Source organism: Larus michahellis, chromosome 3, assembly GCF_964199755.1.
Source record: "Larus michahellis chromosome 3, bLarMic1.1, whole genome shotgun sequence".
Classification (NCBI taxonomy): domain Eukaryota; kingdom Metazoa; phylum Chordata; class Aves; order Charadriiformes; family Laridae; genus Larus; species Larus michahellis.
This window is the reverse complement of record NC_133898.1, coordinates 111,166,225-111,185,748: the sequence shown is the minus strand read 5'-3', so window position 1 is coordinate 111,185,748 and position 19,524 is coordinate 111,166,225. Positions and strand designations below refer to the sequence as shown.

The 19,524-nt window shown below is 36.4% G+C and overlaps 1 protein-coding gene across 2 annotated transcripts in view; it reads left to right on the top strand.

The window, feature by feature from the left end:
* Nucleotides 1-19,524, top strand: part of PXDN (peroxidasin) — a 92,638-nt gene that overhangs the window by 23,939 nt on the left and 49,175 nt on the right. The window contains exons 2-4 of one of the 2 annotated variants that reach the window (XM_074581726.1): nucleotides 3,515-3,586; nucleotides 5,533-5,604; nucleotides 12,533-12,604. In XM_074581726.1, the coding sequence (XP_074437827.1) occupies nucleotides 3,515-3,586; nucleotides 5,533-5,604; nucleotides 12,533-12,604 (216 nt within the window). The remainder of the gene's footprint in view (nucleotides 1-3,514; nucleotides 3,587-5,532; nucleotides 5,605-12,532; nucleotides 12,605-19,524) is intronic. The other variant, XM_074581727.1, reaches the window with a different exon arrangement.

Genomic DNA, 19,524 nt, shown 5'->3' with positions numbered 1-19,524 from the left:
TCATTGTAATGACTGCTTTTTTCACATGTGTATAAACACGTGGCTGTGTTTGAAGACGAGAGCTAAGAAGTACCTAAAGGGGGCCTACAGGAAAGATGGGGAGGGACCCTTTATCGGGGAGTGGAGCGATAGGACGAGGGGTAACAGTTTTAAACTGAAAGAGGGGAGATTTAGATTAGCTATAAGGAAGAAATTCCTTACTGCGAGGGTGGTGAGACACTGGAACAGGTTGCCCAGGGAAGCTGTGGATGCCCCATCCCTGGAAGTGTTCAAGGCCAGGCTGGATGGGGTTTTGAGCAACCTGGTCTAGTGGGAGGTGTCCCTGCCCATGGCAGGGGGGTTGGAACTAGATGACCTTTCAAGGTCCCTTCTAACCTTATTATTCTGTTACATAAGGAAATTAAGACAGCTTGACAGAATTTCTTCTTGAAAAATCTACAGTGGTTATGGCTTAACAACTTTTATCTTCTGTGTACAAGAAATACCTTATGAAGTATAATGATATTAATTTAAAGAACAAAAGAGGTTGTGTGTTTATTTTGAGCAGCATTTGTGATCTGCCTCGCTCTTTATTTTGGAGGATTTTGTGCTGAAAAATTAATGAAAAAAACTTTGAGTTAACACTTAGAAGTGTTACTTCATTTGAACAAAGAGCTCCCCTTTGAAGGAATACCAAAATCCTAATCCTACATGTTAGTGAGATTAACATTGTTTTTTCTCCAATTTTAATGTAACTGTAGTACTAACTTTAAACAAAACATGCAATTTGTCTTTATAAAAAAAAAATATAGCTTAGTAAAAGTGTATTGTCATCATAGCTTTCTATGAAACATTTTACTTAAAGATACCAAATGCACTGGGCTCTAGAGAAAATCTGGGTGCTGTGTGGTTTATGCAGAATGAAAATGAATGGGTAGGGTTTCAAACACGAAACTTTAAAAACTTCGTATGAGAAAGGCAATAGTGTCAGGAGTAGGGATAAAATATCACTATATACAGTGATAGTAAAATAATATAAATTATTTTGATTGGTGTTGCTAATCCCTAGTTATCCTAGCAAGTTACTGCAGAATGGATTTGATGGATCGAAAGGGTGCTCATTTTGATGCTGACTCGGAGGACTGGCTCCTTCATGGCATTTATGAAAGCTACGTACTTATTGATCAGCTTTGCTTCGCTGTAGGGAATAGGCTTGCTTTTCATGTGGGTGAATGTATATTCTTTTGTGTCTAAAAAGACATTCTGCATTCTCTCTGTGCCTACTTTGGGTAAAGATTTACTTTTGCTTGTGGAACTTATCAATAACAAATTGATAAGTTTGATTGAACAAATATCGATTTGAGAAGTCCTGTGTTCTTTAGGAGCTAAACATCGCTAGTTGGAATTGTATTTTGAGACTTTTGAAAAGTACTCAGTTTTCAACATTCCATTCATGAATATTGGAATTTTGCACTTTTGATAATTTTAATCAAAATTAAAATGCTTCCTTGAAGCATAATAAACTTTCAGATAATGTAGAAAAAGCTCTCAGTAAAGTGGAATGTCATGTCCAATGATGCTTCCAGAGGGATCTGCTGTATCTTCTCTCAGTGCTGGCTGTGACATTCAATGCTTGTTTAGAAAATCTCAGCACCTGAGATTCAGTGGCTCATAAGCAGCATCTCTTTCTCATCAGGGTCGTGTGTGTTTCATGTGTGATGAGTGAGTATTTCTTGCATGAATGATGGACAAAATGTAACACTGTTTAACTCTGACTAAAGAAGGTGCTTTTGTAAAGAATAAACTCAAGCTATGACAAATTGCGCTTCTAAATCTGGAAATCCTCAGTTCAGCTGGGAGTTGAGTAAGGGGGCTGTCCTGCATGTCTACAGGCTGTTTAACTACACATCTAAATAAGGGATAGCAGTTTGCATACCTTATTTATTCCAGTCACTGATCAAATATTTTGGTGGAGTGTAATGCAAACGGAACCACATGTCTGATCTTTTCCTTACAATGAACAGTAGGCCACATCCTAAACCACTTAAGTAGAAAAAGTCCTTCTGAGACCATTATTCCAGAGCTGAATAAACCCTGATGGGCTGATTCCTGAGGAATGATGCTTAAGTGTGCTCTTTGCAAAAGACTTCAGACAGCTATACCCCCCATTATGTACAACATCAGCCAGTGGGGTTATATGGGATTAGTATGCAGCTGACTTTTCGTTTGCTTTTCTATATTTCCTTTGACTAAATACCAAATTCCAGAGAGACTCTTGATAACGTATTACCTGCAGTGCATATTTATGCTTTAATTAGGACTGGGTTTGGTGCAAAAATTGGAGTTATGACATGTTTATGTCCTACATTTTGAAATTAATTGATAAGTATGTGTTCTAGGAAGGACAGTGCAATAAATGTGATCAAAGTCTTTCAGATTTTACTTACTTTGCGTTTGCTTCCCTTCTGTTCGCTTACCAGAGGCTGTAAGGTCATGATGTCCTTGGTCTGCTGCTAGGGAAGAGGACAGACCTGCTGCCCTCTTTCCTTTCCTCTGGTCCCGATCTTTCCTTGCAGTCCCTAATTGCTAATCGGGGAGAAAATTATTTCCTGGGATTTTTTTGCATGGGTTTATTGCTGGTCCAAATGGGACCCCAAACGGGGGACCCAATTGGAGCCGCTGGGAATATGACAGCCAGTGCAAGCAAGCGGCATGACCGTGTGACTGGGAGCCAGGGGAGGACAGGAGGTGGGCAGATGTGGGAACCGCTGCCACCTGCTCTCAGCAGGACAGAGGAGTGAGAGTGGCCCAGCCGTCATGATTCCCCACATCCCTGCCCTGCTGCCGCCTTGCTCCCTGTCCTTGCCAGCTCTGCCGCACCTTGCTTGCTTGAGAAATCGCTTTCCTTCTTCTCAGAGAAGTTCTCATTAAGCTATAGATCTAACAGGAAACTGAAGATGGTAAAAACATATTAAAAAAACTAAGAGAAAGTAAAATTAAATAAGAAAATTAATAGCTTCGGACAGCTGGATTTACAGGTTTTAAAAGCAGGACAACATAAGGCACTTCAGCCTCCAAAAGAATGGAGTAGCCTAAAAGTCTTGAGAGTTGTCTTTTTTTTTCCTGAGTTTTTCTCTGATCCAAATTTTTCTATATCTCTTTATTTACAAGCATTTTTATTTACTGTATTATTTACAAGCAACACTTAAAATACAAAGACAATTCAATTTAGTGAAATGCAATTCAACATTGCATTACAAGTTGCTTTACGGTGGAAAAGAACATCCTTCATGACCAGAGGTTCAACTGAGATACAGCCTTCAGCATTGACCCCTGAGGCTGGATTTGGTCAGTCCTCTGCTTAAACTTGTCAGTGTTTGGATTTGTTTTGTCTTCTCCTTTGATGAAAAGCTATGGTTTATGGACAGAGGCTGGTCTCGGTGGTCACAAAAGACTTGTGCTTAGTTTGGTTTTTCATATGAAAAAAATACATAGATTTTTTTTATAACATGATTCTTCTTTCTTTATTCTACAGAGACCTAAGATTTAATAGGATTAAAGAAATCCAGCCTGGAGAGTTTAGACGGCTTAAAAACCTGAACACATTGTAAGTTCTTTTTCAACCCTAAGGCCCTTTCCCCTTTCGACTTAATATGATTAATTTGATAATGTGCCAGATTTCCTCACTTATCACAGGTAAGCACTCTCACAAATTTCAGCTGTAGTATTTACACAGGTGAGGGAAATGCGGTTTAGGCCCAAAGTATTTGAAAGCAAAACCAGGTATATAACTATTAAAATAAAAAAGGAAATTATTTACAGTCAAATGTTTTATTAACATACTTTAATTGGAGGTATGAAAAATGCAGGCCTTTACTGTATAATTTTTTCCAAATTGTGCTAAATGACTTTGCAATATCACATAATAAATCATGGAGTTACAACAAAGCTGTTCAAAGGCTCAGATGTGCAAATGTGTTGAAGATACAAAATATTTGTCAAACTAATGTTTTGAACTTTCCTATTCTAATGTGCTCGCCGGGACTGGTAGAAGTTGGCAGGTTTTGTTCCTACTGAGCTGCCTTTTATGGCGGTCTTTATTATCATACATATTTCTGAAGAAAAGTCTGTGTTTTCTAAAAGACTTTTTAAAACCGTAATGCAAATAGTATGTGTATTATAGAATCACAGAATGGTTTGGGTTGGAAGGACGTTCAGAGACCATCTAGTTCCAACCCCCTGCCATGCGCAGGGACACCTCCCATTCAAAGCCCCATCCAGCCTGGCCTTGAACACTTCCAGGGGTGGGGCCTCCACAGCTTCCCTGGGCAACCTGTGCCAGTGTCTCACCACCCTCATAGTGAAAAATTCCTTCCTAATGTCTAATCTAAATATACCCTCTTCTAGTTTGAAGCCATTACCCCTCGTCCTATCACTACATGCTCTTGTAAAAAGTCTCTCTGCATCTTTCTTGTAGGCCCCCTTCAGATACTGGAAAGCTGCTATAAGGTCTCCCCGGAGCCTTTTCTTTTTCAGATGTAGTTTTAATTTAGTATCTCCTTTGTCGTTCCTTCAAACATGACTTCTGAAACAAATACATGCGAGGAATTAAGATGGACAGTTATTTTTACTTTTAAATGTATGTAATTTATGATGGCAAAATTGTCTGTTTTCTGGAACACAAGTACTGTGTGAACTGAAATACAGTAGTGAAATCAGAGCTTTGGATCACTATTATCTATTTATCCTGCAAGCACATAGCAACAAATGTATTGAGACATCTTGCACTCTATATTCACACCAGAAGAAATGATAAAACTTTCCCCCAAAAGCGTATTGACCAAATCTGTGCTACCAAGATGTTTTTACTAGCTAAGCCTACTTCTGCTCATCTTTGATTGTACTTCTGTTTGCAGTTGATCCCCAGTTTTGAATTATAATTTCTGTCAGATAGCCAGCCTCGAGTTTTAATTGTCCAAATCACTGATACGAGATCCTGAAGTTCTGAATAAAGACAGGATTCATTACGTTTGGATTCTGTTCTCTTATAAAACCACTGTATGAGGGATGAGTCCAAATCTCTGAATACAGACATTTGTGTTCCGGTATGATATAAAGAGACCAGTACACAGAATATTGCTGAGAAGCATATAGGAAAAGTCACTTTAATGCACCTGCTAATGGCAAATCTTTGTTAATATAGATTTTATCAATTTCAAACCAATGTGTAGACTTAAGACCAAGATTTTTTTCCTCCTTTATCTCAAAAATGTACAAAAGGTCACATTATTTCAGTTTTTAGATTTTTTTTTTCTTTTTGTATTTCTGTCTAATTTCTTCATATTGTTTTACTGCAAGGTAGTGACTGAGCAGCTGTGAGCATGTCACTTTTTTTTTTCTTCTAGCAGTTACTGTTAGGGGAAAAAAACTTTTTTTTTGGTTATTTTTTGAAATTTTCCTTTTAATGGTATATTACACCTGCTGGAACACTTATTTTTTTTTCCCTACTGTTCCTGTATGTTAAAATAAACATCTGTTTATTTCTTTTTATAGGCTTCTAAACAACAATCAAATCAAAAGAATACCTAGTGGGGCATTTGAAGACCTTGAAAATCTGAAATATCTGTAAGTTAAATGAATGTCACTTTTTACATCAATATGTAACTGAACTTCTTGCATGGGAAAGTGTTTTAATCTGAGATTGTGTTTTAATCTGACTAACTATATTGGAAGATAAACTGCTTTGAAAATCTGTGAAATTAATTTATGGGGTGGGGGCAACTGTGAATCTTTGTTTCTATAAGTAGGTGCTTTGAGATTTGCTAATATAACGATAAATGTAGGCAGTAGATTTTAAAGGACTTACTAGTTGCTGTTTACTATATGCAACTTAAAAGCTAATTTAAAAAGGGATATGTTAAAAAGTTTAGGGAGTCACCTCTTTAAAGGTTCACTGAAACCTTCATACAGGTACTTTTTAAGTTTGTGTTTTGAAAAATGGCTTAAAAGCAGCTAGTCCAAGATTTGTGTCTGCAGCAGCTTGTAATTTATATAAGCTTTTTAACTACTCCTAAATTGTTCACTGAATGCAGTACAAATTGCAGTATAAATTTGTAAGAGAAAAATCAAGTCAAACACAAAATAGGAAAGTACCTGTATGATTTGCCATAGGTTCTACGTCTTCACACACCCTGTATATTTTAAGAGTAACCTCTCCCATTTGAACAAACATATCCAGTATATTAATTATCCAAATGGACATCAAACAATGTTATTTTTATCTGTGTAAAAGACTAAAGATGAATAGTGAGTTATCATGGATTCTCAACTCTAGTCTCTGGAGTCGACCTTACCTAGTGTCATGTAGAAAAGTTTAACTCTATTGTCTTTTAGTATTGATCGTGCTTGAATGCTGTACAGTAAAAAAAAAAAAAAAAAAAAAAAAAAAGAAAAAAGGTCACTTTGAGATTTCACTGTTTTGGAAACAATTCATAAGCTCAGTTTTCCATCTAGTTTTCAGGAATGCGGCCTGAATAGCTCTAAGGAGGTGAGAGAAGGGAGGAAAATAAAAATCACATAAATTTGTGCAGTCACATTACCTAGTTTTCCAAGCTGTGTTTGATTACATTTCCTGGTCTCATTTTTACGTGTATTGCCTTTCAGTAATAAAATTCTTTAGTCAAAATACAATAGGAGGAAAAAGAATATTGAACAGCCTATCCCCAATGAATTATTAAAGGCCATGATGATTGTATTTGTTGGAAGATGTGTTTGTATGGTGGATCTGGTAGTGGAGTATGTAAGGTCTACTAATTAAGGATGGCTAAGCTTCTTTCTACAGTCAGCAATTACGCAAAAATGCTACTTGGTTCTTATTAGTTCTTTGTTTTCACATGCTTGCCTTTGCCTAGCTGTAGTAAACCAGAGATAAAACTCTGTTCAGTTCAATAAAAGAGTGAAAAGAGATAACTGAACTATGATTTGTTTTCAAATACATGTAGTAATGTTTATCTATGTCTGTGTTGTTAAGAGGAAGATCTTTCTTTTCCTCTTCTTCCCTGGAAAATTTGAATATAAAGTTCAATGTGGTAGTTCATTCAGCTTCAGAGAGCTCTTCTTTAAAGCTGTCCCCTGTTTTGCTGAAATATACTTTAAGAAGATCTTTTTGCCTGTTTCAGTGGCTGTGGTATAAACATTTAGTTTTAAACTGTACAGTCTTAAAGTTATAAAAATGCTGGTACTCATCAGATAATTAATACATAAGGCTTAATTGTACCAAATAAATACAGGTCAGCTTGAAAACTTCAGTTAAGTACATGCTAACTGTATTCTGTGGAACCAAGGGAACAGAACAGACCATTTTTTCCCGATAGGATCAACTGAAGTAGAAATTAGGGGGGAGAGATTGTACAAAAGTTATAAATATTGTTCCGAATTTAATATTATAAAGCCAAATCATCTGGAATAATTTAGGTTTTGTATGGTCTGATCTTATGGATATTGTTGTGTTTCATAAAATGAGATCGTTCATCCATGATGTTACTTGTGTTCTTATGTGAATTCAAGTACTGGATTGCAGATGGTTCTGAAAATTTATAATTCACTTAGTAATTTTAGAAAACCTGCCATTTCACAGCAGCTTTGGTTTAACAAAATGTAAGTATATATAAAAATATAAAATGTATAACTATTAGGAAATCTGAATATATAACTATGTATAAAAATTCTATACTATGTAGTTATATGTAAAATATGTTTTACAGTACATTTATTAAAAAAAAAAAGAAAAAACAGTGTCTGAGAGAGAGATGTCAAGGCCCATTCCTGTATCTCTGCTGAAGATCAGTTTTTGTGCTTTCACACAAAAACTTTTTCCAGCAAGTGTCAAAGAAGCCCTAGAATTTTCAAATGCTTCTTTGCACTATTTCTTTCTGAAATTGACCTTAGAGTTTTATGAGGTATATATGTTTTCAGAATTGTTGGCCCAAAGAACAAATTTGGACAAAGAGTAATGATATTTTCTTAATTTCGTGTGCATTAAAAATAGTCATCATTGTAAAAGTTGATCTTCACATTATATATAAAAAGAAAATTATGCACATACGATTTTTGAAGCTTAGTTTTTAGGAATATTTGTTGTCTTGTTCTTTATATAATTGAAATTTTGACAGTTCTGTAAACTTTTGAGTGATCTTACTGTGCTGTTTGTGGTAATAATTTGTCTTTAAATTAAAATACTAAAAGTTGGAAAGAAAGAAGTGCAATTACTATAGTTTTGCTGTGAAACCAAGAGGATGCTTTTTTTTCTGCCTTTCTGCTTTTCTGTCTGTCTGTCTTCTATTTCATGTACCTTAGTGTTGGCAATACGGTTCTTTAGTAAGGATCAAAAAGGCATTAGTGGCTTGGACCCCACCCATAATATAGTTTCTTTCTGCACTTCAGTGATTCTGTATAATTTTTTGGGGTCTTATGTTCCCCCTTCTGCAAAGGATACTGTAAACATTCCCATCTAAAATAAACTTTAAAAGTTGTCTTCATGTGAGTGAAATAATTGATAACATGTGTGTAATTTGTTGCTCCTGATACAAAATGTATGTGTGTATGTGATGTATATGATACACTGAACATATTTAATTGACTTCCTGCGAGTTATTCAGTTTACTGACTAGAGGTGGTGGTACAGAAAGATGAGTGGAAAAAAAAGCTTCCCAACCTCCTAATAGAGATGCAGGCAGATTTTTGGAAACCTGGTAGGATAGTCCTTCTTTATCCTGAAAGTCAACAGTTTATTCTCCAAGAGAGAAGATAATTGGGAATCGAAGGTAGACAAATACTACCATTTTAACATGTAGGATACTAGAAGATTTGGAATCAGCAGCGGAAAAAATGAGGTTAAGTTAAATTTAGTTGAAAAGAAAGAATTTAGGGAGGAGATATGGAAAAATATAAAATATAGATTAGCGATTTAAAAAACCTTTCCAGATAAAGAGAAGGTACTTAGTATTTAGAGGGCAGTTAACTAGAAGCTAGCGTGAAGGAAGTGAAAGAAATAAAAATTGAGAATGAAAATAACTTTGGCAGCAACACTGATACATGTTCACTTACTAAGAAATGGAGAGGTGAGGAATCAAGACATGACAGCACTGCGATAAGCATACGATAAATGGAAATTAAGACTGTATGAAAGGTATCAGTTCTGAAAATACCGAAAGGGAACATGAAAGGTTTGTTTTGCCTTTAGTGAATGAAGTAATAGTGGTAGAAGATATGGTGTAGGTTTGTCAAAGTGCTGAGTTGCTGACCCCACCCTTCCAGAAATGGGATTAGGTCATGTTTCTGTCTGCGCCTTCTGCCACTGGAGCTGTCATGGTCATGTCACTTTGTCCTTTGAACACCTCCAGTGATTCCAGACCTCATTTCTTTGCAATTCATGTTGCTAATTCCACCATCTCCTTTATGTTTCTATATAAATCTCACTTTGTTATATTTATTTACTTGTCAGTTTAACTCTACAATGCCTGATATTGCTGTTACTTTTTACCTTTTTTTTCCCCCTCCAGTTCCAAACAAATATATCTGGATCTTACTTTCCTTAAATCATATGACTTCTATTACAGTCCATTAAAAAAATACTAAACAAAAATTATCCCTATAGGGGATCTAGCGAACTTTTTAATTAAAACTACTTTTTCTAATTTGCTGATTGCTGGTTATCTTATCGTTCATTTCCCAAGTATATAACCAGTACCTCTGGCCTCTATCAGCCTTGCTTGTATTTCTGGAAAAATGCTATTTTTTTAACTCTTATAAAAACAGTTAGTAGTAATCATCAGAAAATAATTTAATGTTTTAATAGATTATATCCTTTTGTCGTCTTAATCCACTGTTTATTTGTTCTTTGTAAAATTCTAATGGTTCAGTACTGTAAGAGACCATTTAGGTAAATTAAACGATAAATTAGTTTTTGCCTAATTATACCGTAAATCTGTTTTCTGCTAATGTAACCAGGATAAATTTTGAGAATGTTTTTGTTAAAGATTAGTGCTGTGTTTACAAAGTTTTACTTGTTAGGCACAGTAGCATTTTAGAAAGACATAAATATTTTTTTTGTGAGTGCTAATTATTTGTATTTTGTATTCTGTCATCTCTCAATTCAAATATTGATGTATTTTCCTTTCTGTTAATATCCTGAAGGAAACATCTACATAATTAAATGAAAGTCTGGTTAACACATCTGTCATAGGACATAGTTTTTGTAGCCTTGGGGTTGCAGGGCTTTCTCTGTGGAGGGGGGACATGGTTGACTGAGGTCAGTTGAGTGTCCTGCAGCTGAGGCTTTTCTGATCAGAATGGACAAAGCTGTAGTTTAAAGCTGAGTCCCAAATAAAGTCCCACGACAGTGGATTGGTAGGAGCTCGAAAAGGGGACACAAAAGGCTGCTCCCTTCCTTGCAGTATGGTGGCAGAAATCTGCAAAGCTACAAAGCCATTATCCCAGTCTTCCTCTAACCCATCTTTGTTTTTCACTCTGCCTTATATTGTCTGCAGAAAGTAAATAAAAGAGTGATTCTGGCAAAAAAAAAATATTAAAAAAATTGGATGAATTCAGATTTCTTTAATCAAATTATTTAAATGCCCACAAGAGATACTTAACTGAGGTTGGTTATTAAAACCATCTTAGCCCACTCTGGTTCACTGGTCTGATCAGAAGTTTAGTACTCGGAGGAACAAGAGGAATTTCCATACTCACAAGTGGAGTCTATTAAGAAAGGTAAATAACACTTTAGCTGTTCAGTCCTTGAAATTTTCTGAGGAGTGAGAAGAAATGGTGCATTTAAAATTCTTGCTGGAAAATAAGACAGGAATTTAGTATCACACAGAGAGGAAAATTATGGAGAGAAAAAATTGTAATGACTATGATCCTCAAATGAATTGGTAAATCTGAGTCAAAACAAGTATTCAAATATTCGTGAAATAATATTATTTTCAAATAGAATAAAAAAACAATTCATCATCCAAAGTGTCTAATACATCTACTATCTCTCTTTTCAAAGTGTTTTTAAAGATTTTACAGTAATTTCACATCATAGTATTATTTTCCAGTTTAATTTTGAGCATTTAAAAAACATCAGAAATTTTTGCTTCCTTGTTATTCTGTTATTGGAGGAACTCTGCTTTTTGTTCAGATGTGTATCTGTGTTAATTAGGCACACCTGAGTCTCTGTATATCAATGTGGTGTAATCTCAGCAAGCAATGCATTGGTAAATTAAGTTTAGACTCAAGGGATGGATACTACTCCATATTGTCCCCCAAACCTCAGATACCTGCAATTTGTTAGGGCCTACTGTGAAATGTTGCCCATTGTCAAGTCAGTGTAAAAACTGCCAAACTGCCACCAACTCCAGCAGAGCCAGTGTTTTATCTGTTGCATCAAAAGAAGTTTGTGGTATTTCCAGTAAGTTACTGAAAACTGTAATAACAGAAAGGCCAAAACCACTACTAATAAAACGCCTGCTAATAAAGCCATTTGTGGTCCAAAGTCACTTCATCCCTTCTTCATAGAGATCCATGCCTGATTAACTGAGTTTCAAATCGTTTGTCAAATAATTGTGAGAAGTTCTTAACTGTGTGAACCTCTTCCTAACCCTAACGCAAAAAGAGAGTGACCAACACTGAACCACAGAAGTATTTTCACTTGCTGCCTCCAGGCAGAAACTGCAGTCGTCAGCTAAACTGCGTGATTTTTCTCCGACACCCTCTCAGTAAACCATTCTTGCTGTTAAAAGCATGACAAACGTGAGCACATACACTGATCCATCCTGATTTATTTTATTTTAATTTAATTCTGTAGAAAAGGTATAGACAACACATGTGAACGTACTGGTACTCTGCATATGTTTATTCTGTTTATATTATTGAGTATCAATGGGGACCTACTGTCCGTTTTATACACAGTGATAAAGCAAATATACAATGCTGTTTTATGGATGTGATACCAATATTCTGACTTGTATCTTTTTTTTAAATATTCAAAAGGTGACACAGGCAGAGTTATAGAAATTATCACTGTTTGTTCTCCAAGTCCTGTAAAAAGACTTATTCCATCATAATTGGAATATTTGTACCAGTATTCAGATGAGATATTTTAAAGAAACCAAGAGGCCCATGGCGTCCCCGGTGTGTTCTGGTAAAGGCACTTCTGATGCAATTCTGTCCCATTGAGTTGAATTGATTTTGACTTTTGGCAAGCCCATCAAGAAACTGAGGGGCAAAGAAACAGTAAGTAACAACAGTGAGGACTGGGAAGCCCAAGACCATCCGGGTGACAGCCTCATGGCCTACAAGGCCCCAGACTTCTGTCTTTCCTGGCAAACATTTGGGATGAAATCTCAAAAGCAAAGTATTTTTATGTGTATGTGTTTAGTTTTTGTTTTGTATTTTTTTCCTAATATGTAGTTGAAAAACTGTCTTCACGTGTCAACTTAATTCTTCTTTTCCACCTTCATGTAGCTCTTGTTTGTGTACTAATATTACTGATTGTTTCTTGTTTCAGCTATTTGTACAAGAATGAAATCCAGTCAATTGACAGGCAAGCATTTAAAGGACTTGCCTCTCTAGAACAACTGTAAGTGCCTTTTCTCTTCTGTGCTGTCATCTCCATGGTTCCCCTGCAGAGGAAAAGTGCACGCCTTGATCCGTACATCCTGCCTGCATGCTCTGCATGTCCGCACTCCCTGGGTTGTTAGGCGGAGAGCCCCATAATCATTTGCATGTGAAAAAACACAATTGATCTCTGTGTCAAATTCCTCATTTCTGTGTTTGTCTTTCATTTGTGATTTGCATTCCCGGTGTCCCTATACATTGTTACATAGCTTTGACAAAGAAGCAGTATTATTGTGGAAAATGTTGAAAACTAATGCGTATTGCTCAGAGAGAGATTCTGATTTCATTTCTGTAGGTTTTATAACGTTGCAATTCCTTTGACTGCGGCAGTTACTTTGTTTTTGTTTAAAGCTGAATTAGTGTCTTGAAGTTTAACTCAGTTTTGTTATATTTTAAAACAAGAAGAGATTTTAAAATTAAAACCTTACTATTCTTGATAGGTGTTAATCATTGCCATATACTGATGTTTAAAAAGTAAGAAATTTCATTGTTTGTAATGTAGATGTTTCAGTAATGTCTTCTAGAGAGACTGATTAAAAGCATACTCATTTTCCTCTATAATGATTGAAAAATAATTTCTATTGAAAAAGAATGAAAAATGCAGTCCTTAGCATGACAAAAACTGATTGTATTGATTCCATTAAGCGTATTTTGTTTTATAATCAGAAAGCATTGCTATAGATCTATTGTGGTAATGTTTAGAAAAACAGAAAGAGCTATTGCACAGTTTGACTGCCAAATAATGGTACTAGACCAATGAGTTTTGTAGCATATAAATTTTAGGTGCTTCTTCAGAAAGGTGTCTGAAGAAGACGACGTCTTTCTTCTAGGACCAACATAAATTTTGAAACTCCTGATAGTTATCACTGTATTACAAATTTTCTAGGATATGTACCAGTTTTCTTGTTACTTTAAAGCTCTAGTGGGTGTAAGTGGACACAGTGTGTGTCTGAAATAAAATGACACTTCGGATGGGTACAAAACCATACACGTTCATTTTAGAGGGCAATAGAGACCTTTTGAAGGAAGAGCTTCTATATCAATCAAAAGTGATAATTATTAAAACATACATAAATGTCATTTGTTTCCTTAATGCCTTTCTCTTCCTCTTCCTCCTACTCTAGAAATGATTACTGCAGCATATTGGCAGCAACTGGTAGGGCTTACTTGCATGCTAATACCAATTTTTATTTTCTGTGTAGAATTTTCAATATTGAGGCCCATATATTGAATTACTTTCAAAATAATATTCTTCCCCATGCCACAAGCCTGATATGCTGCAAGTGGCAACATTTTTCCTTTTTTCGTTTGCTGTATTTCCTGTTGATCTATGTTATGAAAGGAAAACATAAATCACTTTGGAATATTAACACCTTCTGAATGTACTTTTACGCTCGATTAAAGTTAAGCCTCTCTGCCTGCAGTGATTTCACACCGTATCAGCTTCAGCTCCAAACTGGAGACATCAACATTATTCTGTATGAAATTAAGTTTTGAGCAGGGTTTGAGTCTCATCTCTGGCTGGGAAGTGTGGAAACGGAGCCTGGCATGGTCAATGCTCAGTCGTGGCATCAGTTGCCACCAGTTGCCAACTCGAGTCGCGGCATCAGTTGCCACAAGCAGGGCCTATGGCTGGTCTGGTGAGCTGCCGGGGGGGGTTACTGCCCTGCTGGGTGCACATCAGAAATCTCGCTTCTTTTGGAGCCCTTCGCCTGGGCAAATCTTAAAAAGAAGGCTCGCCAGGTGGGAAAACAGGAGCACAGGAAGCCAGCAGCAGGCCTGGAAGGAAATTCAATAAGAGGGTGTTCATTGAGATTTGTAGTTTATAAGAGTTTGAGAGATTTGTCGTGGTTGGACTCGATGACCTCAAAGGTCCTTTCCAACCATGAGGATTCTATGATTCTATGATTTATGCATCTTTAGCAAAAAAATACATTCTGACTCTGCAGAGTCTGTTTTATCACATTATTTTTGGAGAAAGACTGTGTTGTCAAGGCAAAAGTTAGGCGTCATGAACAAGTTCCCAAGTCCTCTAACTTCGGTTTGGGACTGTATCAACTACTCGGTACAATGTTTCTGCAATTGAGGCTTCCTCGGCCTCAAATTACCAAACACATTTTGCTGCTGGATTTGTTGACTCAGCCAAATGCTCTCTCAGTTTTCGGCAGAGCTCTCAGAGCAGATGCTGCGGTCCACGTCTTAGGAGAAGACTTGATTCATAGTAATTTCTTGTGTTCCAATGAAGTATTATGAAACTGATAGGGGTTTTTTTTGGTTTTTTTTTTTTTTTTTTTTTTTTTTAAATGAACAGGAAAGCAAACAGTTTTCTGTTTTGGGATTGGTTGTTTTCTGGGTTTTTTTTGTTTTTTTTTTTTTTTTTTTGTTTTGGGTTTTTTTTTGAGAGAAACTGTAAATATAGTTTGATTTAGGAGGCCTGTTGCATGTATAAGGGAAGAAAAAACCCAGTATTTGCTCCTGCTGGCAGGATCCTACTGAAACCTCCACGGCAGAATTCTTAGCTGCTGATGTAGTAGAAATATCTTTTTATTTGGAAATTTCTGCCAAGGGAATAAGATCTTTGAATCAGATCTTGAAACTTGCCTGTGCTAGAGTAAATTCTGAAAAAACTTGGCAGTTAGGTAGAACACACTGAGCACACTGAGCCATACATATTTCGTCACCTAACTCTTATGTCATGACAGGGCATGAAGGGAGAAAGTCAGCTGACGAAAAGTAGCTGCTTAGTACCACTTTCAACCCTGTTAAATCTGCAAGACATATGTTTGGGTCTGGCAAATGCAATACAAAGCTGCAGGAAACTTGCATTTTTTGGGAGCAGCAGCCGGAAGGCAGAGAGAGCACCCGAAAGGCAATGAAAGCTGCCTCTATATGCTTGTGCTTCGACAACTGCTGTATGCCTCTGTACGCCTGTGCTGAAACAACTGAATCCCACCTGAAATGTCGCAAATACCTGGCTTGGGAGGTCACGAGTTTGCTGTATCTGGATCCCAAGATCGAGCTCTAAATGCGGTCTATTTCCAAAAGTGTGTACGTTGTTTTTCTTCCAGATATCTACTTAAGATATCTATGGTTTAAGAGCTGTATGTATCAGGGATAAAAAGTGTTCTCTGCAGTCCTTAACTAGTGGGATCCCCAAATACTAATGGAATTATTTAAATCTGTTTACCTAATTTTACTAGAATACTAATTATGCATTTTCTTTTAACTTTCATATTAACATATTTTGTTCTTTATAAGCTGTTATTAGAGTTATACTGTAGTTTGTGTACATATGTGCATATTTTGGGGAAAACTAATAGATAAAAACTCTCTTACATACAGTGATGCAGCGTGTTATATTAATTTTATTTCCCTCAATTCAATTTTCAGTATCTTTGAAACGTTGCTATGAATTCTTTGAAGTTTTATATTATAAAGAGTTCTGGTTTTTGCATAACTGTAGGTGAGCAGTTATGAACATTTAACACAGTGGAGCCTGATTAAAGTCTCATTGCTGCTAAAAATACCTATGGTAAGGAATAATGAAAGAGAATTAATTAATAAACAAACAAACCTAAAAGGTATGAAAGGGACCTTGAGAATTATAAATCCTTATTATTCTAAAATACGATCAGCTAGGGACAACAAACCTAGATGACTAGAAACAGATATTTATCTAGCCTTATTTTAAAAGTCTTTAAAGAGAGGATTCCATAATCTGCTAAGTATCCTGTTCCAATATTTTATATTGCTAGTGTAACATCTTATTTAAATCTCTTTCCTTGTGGTTTAAGACTTTTACTTCTTGTTGTACCCCTGGGCAGGGAAAGGTCTTTAATAAATGTGGGAAAATATGTTTGTTCATTCTCTTTCAAATAATCAAATGGCAAACAAGCTATTTAAATATTTAGAACATAGATTATACTCAACTAATGGATTTTAAGTACTTCCCCAAAGATGTGGAGATACTATTAGAAATGAACAATTGGTGTATATGATAAAAGTAACCCTCTACAAAAATTTTATGCTACAGAAATGTAATCCTAAATTTAGTGCTGTGAAAAATGCCACTGGGACTGAATTTTACTGTAAATGTTCATCCCCCAAGATTAATAGTAACGAAAAGAAAATCTGTACCATGCTTATTTGATCAAATCTTCATCTTCCTCTGGGTGTGTTTGGTTTGGACTTTTTTTTTTTCCCTTTAAGAATTTCCTTTCCTTCTGTTTCATCCTTGATAGTGAATTCAGAATTAAAAAAGAAAGACACAAGGGTATTAAAAAAATCACTCTTGCATGTCTTTTCTTTAAATTTCCATTATGAAAGTCTTTTTAATATCAAATTCATTACATCATACTACTATTTTTAAGTGTTTTATACTCTGAACGTAAAATATGTCTATAAAGACATTAAAGTGAATTTCCAGTCCAAGAAATTCTCATGTTAATTAAAATATTAAAAATCCTTTAAAAAAGTATTAGTGGGGTATGTAGAAGAAAAGAATGTAAGTGATAAACCTAAGTGATAAAATGGGATTAAAGTGTAGGTTGTAAAGCCAAGGATTTTTAATTCTTTTTATTGTAGACTTACAATGCAATTTGGTTTCTGCTTTTTTTTTTTATTTTTTTTTTTAGAATTACACTTCTTGTAAATTACTTTGTCCACATTTTTAACACCTTGTTCTGTTTATAAATTGCCTGACAAGTTGCTCAGGACTTTTTTGAGGTCATGATTTAAAGACCTGCAAAACCCAACTAACTTGTCATATGAAGCAGTTGAGAGTATTTTCCAGTTGGACTTCATGATTTGATTTTTTTGAGCTACTTTAGGCACTCTGATTTCTGATGAGGTAAAATTAACGGTTATAATGTGCTTCAGTGCCTGAATTATACTAGTTGTATCTGTGATGATCTGAGGTTGTAAACAAGGCAGGTTTTATAACAGAAGTACTGTATTCTTTAGACTGATTAATTTGGTTGGAAAACCAAGATGAGTTTTCAGGCACATAAAGTATTCTTTAGATCTATAAGTATAGTAGTCTTGATTATTAATCAGCAGTTATGAGCTGTTGCTTTGGGTTTAATGATGTATATGTATCACGTAAACCATCTGAGAGAGGTATCTGTTCTTTTTGTCTCTGCTAATCTCACCTCTGATCCAGGGACCTGAAGGGGGGTTCTGTGCCTCAATGTGCCTCAGACATTGTTTGTTGTTCTAGTAAGAGGTATTACTTGTACCTACAAATCTTGCCTTGTCAATGCCAAAGAAGTACAAGAGATTAATTTATTGGGAAGATGAGGAGATATATTTGCAAGGTGCTCATGAATCATAAAAATGCAAGTAGAATTAACAAAGTTAAAAAGGAAAAAATTCCCATTGGCTGCACAAGAAGTAGCGTATGTTATTTTTGCCAAACCCAAAGCTGCTCCAGAAGAACTAACAAACCCTATATTTGTGCCTCGTTTTTCCCTTCGTCCTCTCCCACTGCAGTGATCCCCATCTTTCCTTGCCCCTTCCTGAATGCTGGTGATGCTGGGGAGGTGGGCAAGCAGAGCCCTGGCTCCTGGTGAGCTGTGCCTGCCCGTGGGGCAGATACCAGTCCCATTCTGCTGGTCCTTCCTCAGGGCTGGACCTTACAGAGGTCTCTTTTCTCTCCTCTGGTGGTTTGAATGAACCTTGCAGGAAGTACCTGCCTTTGAGATGTTTGTCTTTTTAATTTAGATGAAATTGGTCTGTATTTTCAAAAGGGAGATGAAGACTGGCAGGCATAGCATGATTACACGCTTCTTGTTTCTTTATGCAAACAGGACCACACTCTCTGCTTGCTGCACTATGTGGCCACGTGTTGCACTGGCAGTAGCAGACTTGACACTCCAATGTGCCTGATCACGTCTGTGCTGATTTATTGGCTTTTTCTGTGGTCCCCATTCACTGCTCCCTGGCATCGCTCACTGGCTCGCGTTCTGGCCACGCTGCTGCTGGCAGGGGGTCTGGGACACTGCCAGGCTCGGGGCTGGCTGCCTCGCCGCAATCCCTCGCCACACTCATCGCTGCGTCTTCCCTCTTCCCTCTCTCTGCGGTGACCATTCAGCTCAGGTCAGGGAGTAGAGCGCGTGCGGTGTTCCAGCACAAGGGGCACAAGGGACTACCTGTGCCCTTCTACTTTTCATGCTGAAGGACTGATTTTTTCAGGAGGTTTTGGGGTCTGAGATTTTCTTTTTAAATTATGGGTATTTTCATTCTGCAGTCCACGGTGATTCCTAGATGTGCACATTCTCCAGATGTTCCTGAGTTTGTCGGAGGTCAAATAGGAAAATTTAGGAGGTTTGGATACACTTGAATGTAATCAGGATCCAAAGTCTATAAATAATTTTCACAGTTCCTTGTGCGAGTCTTATCAATTACTTGTTGTTTTCTCATCTCGTCTAAGGTATGGAGTACCTCCACAACATAGTCAAAACTGGAATGATCCTTTTTCACAGTCAGATTAATAGCCTGATTAATTATCTTGCTATGTTAGACTTTTCCAGTTTTACAGGATTAACAGCTGTGTAATATTTGTTGCTGTGTAATATTAATAGCACACATAAGCATCAACAGCATCAAAGAGGGCACAGCTGTGGTGGTTAATTGTACACCAGTTGCTGGGAATCCCTTAATCTAAAAGCAATTCAATCAAACTTGGGTTTATATTATGAATTTGTCTGGCTTTTGAGCTTTTGAGAGCGTTCATAGCTTTAAACGCCAGTATTCATGGGCTAGAGCAGGATACTTCTCAGGATCTTTTGAAATTTTCACTCAATGTGATAGCAATGAAAACAGCTGCCCACTAAAGATGTTATTCTCTTGGAAACCATAAATATTTTCTATTTCTGCAACATC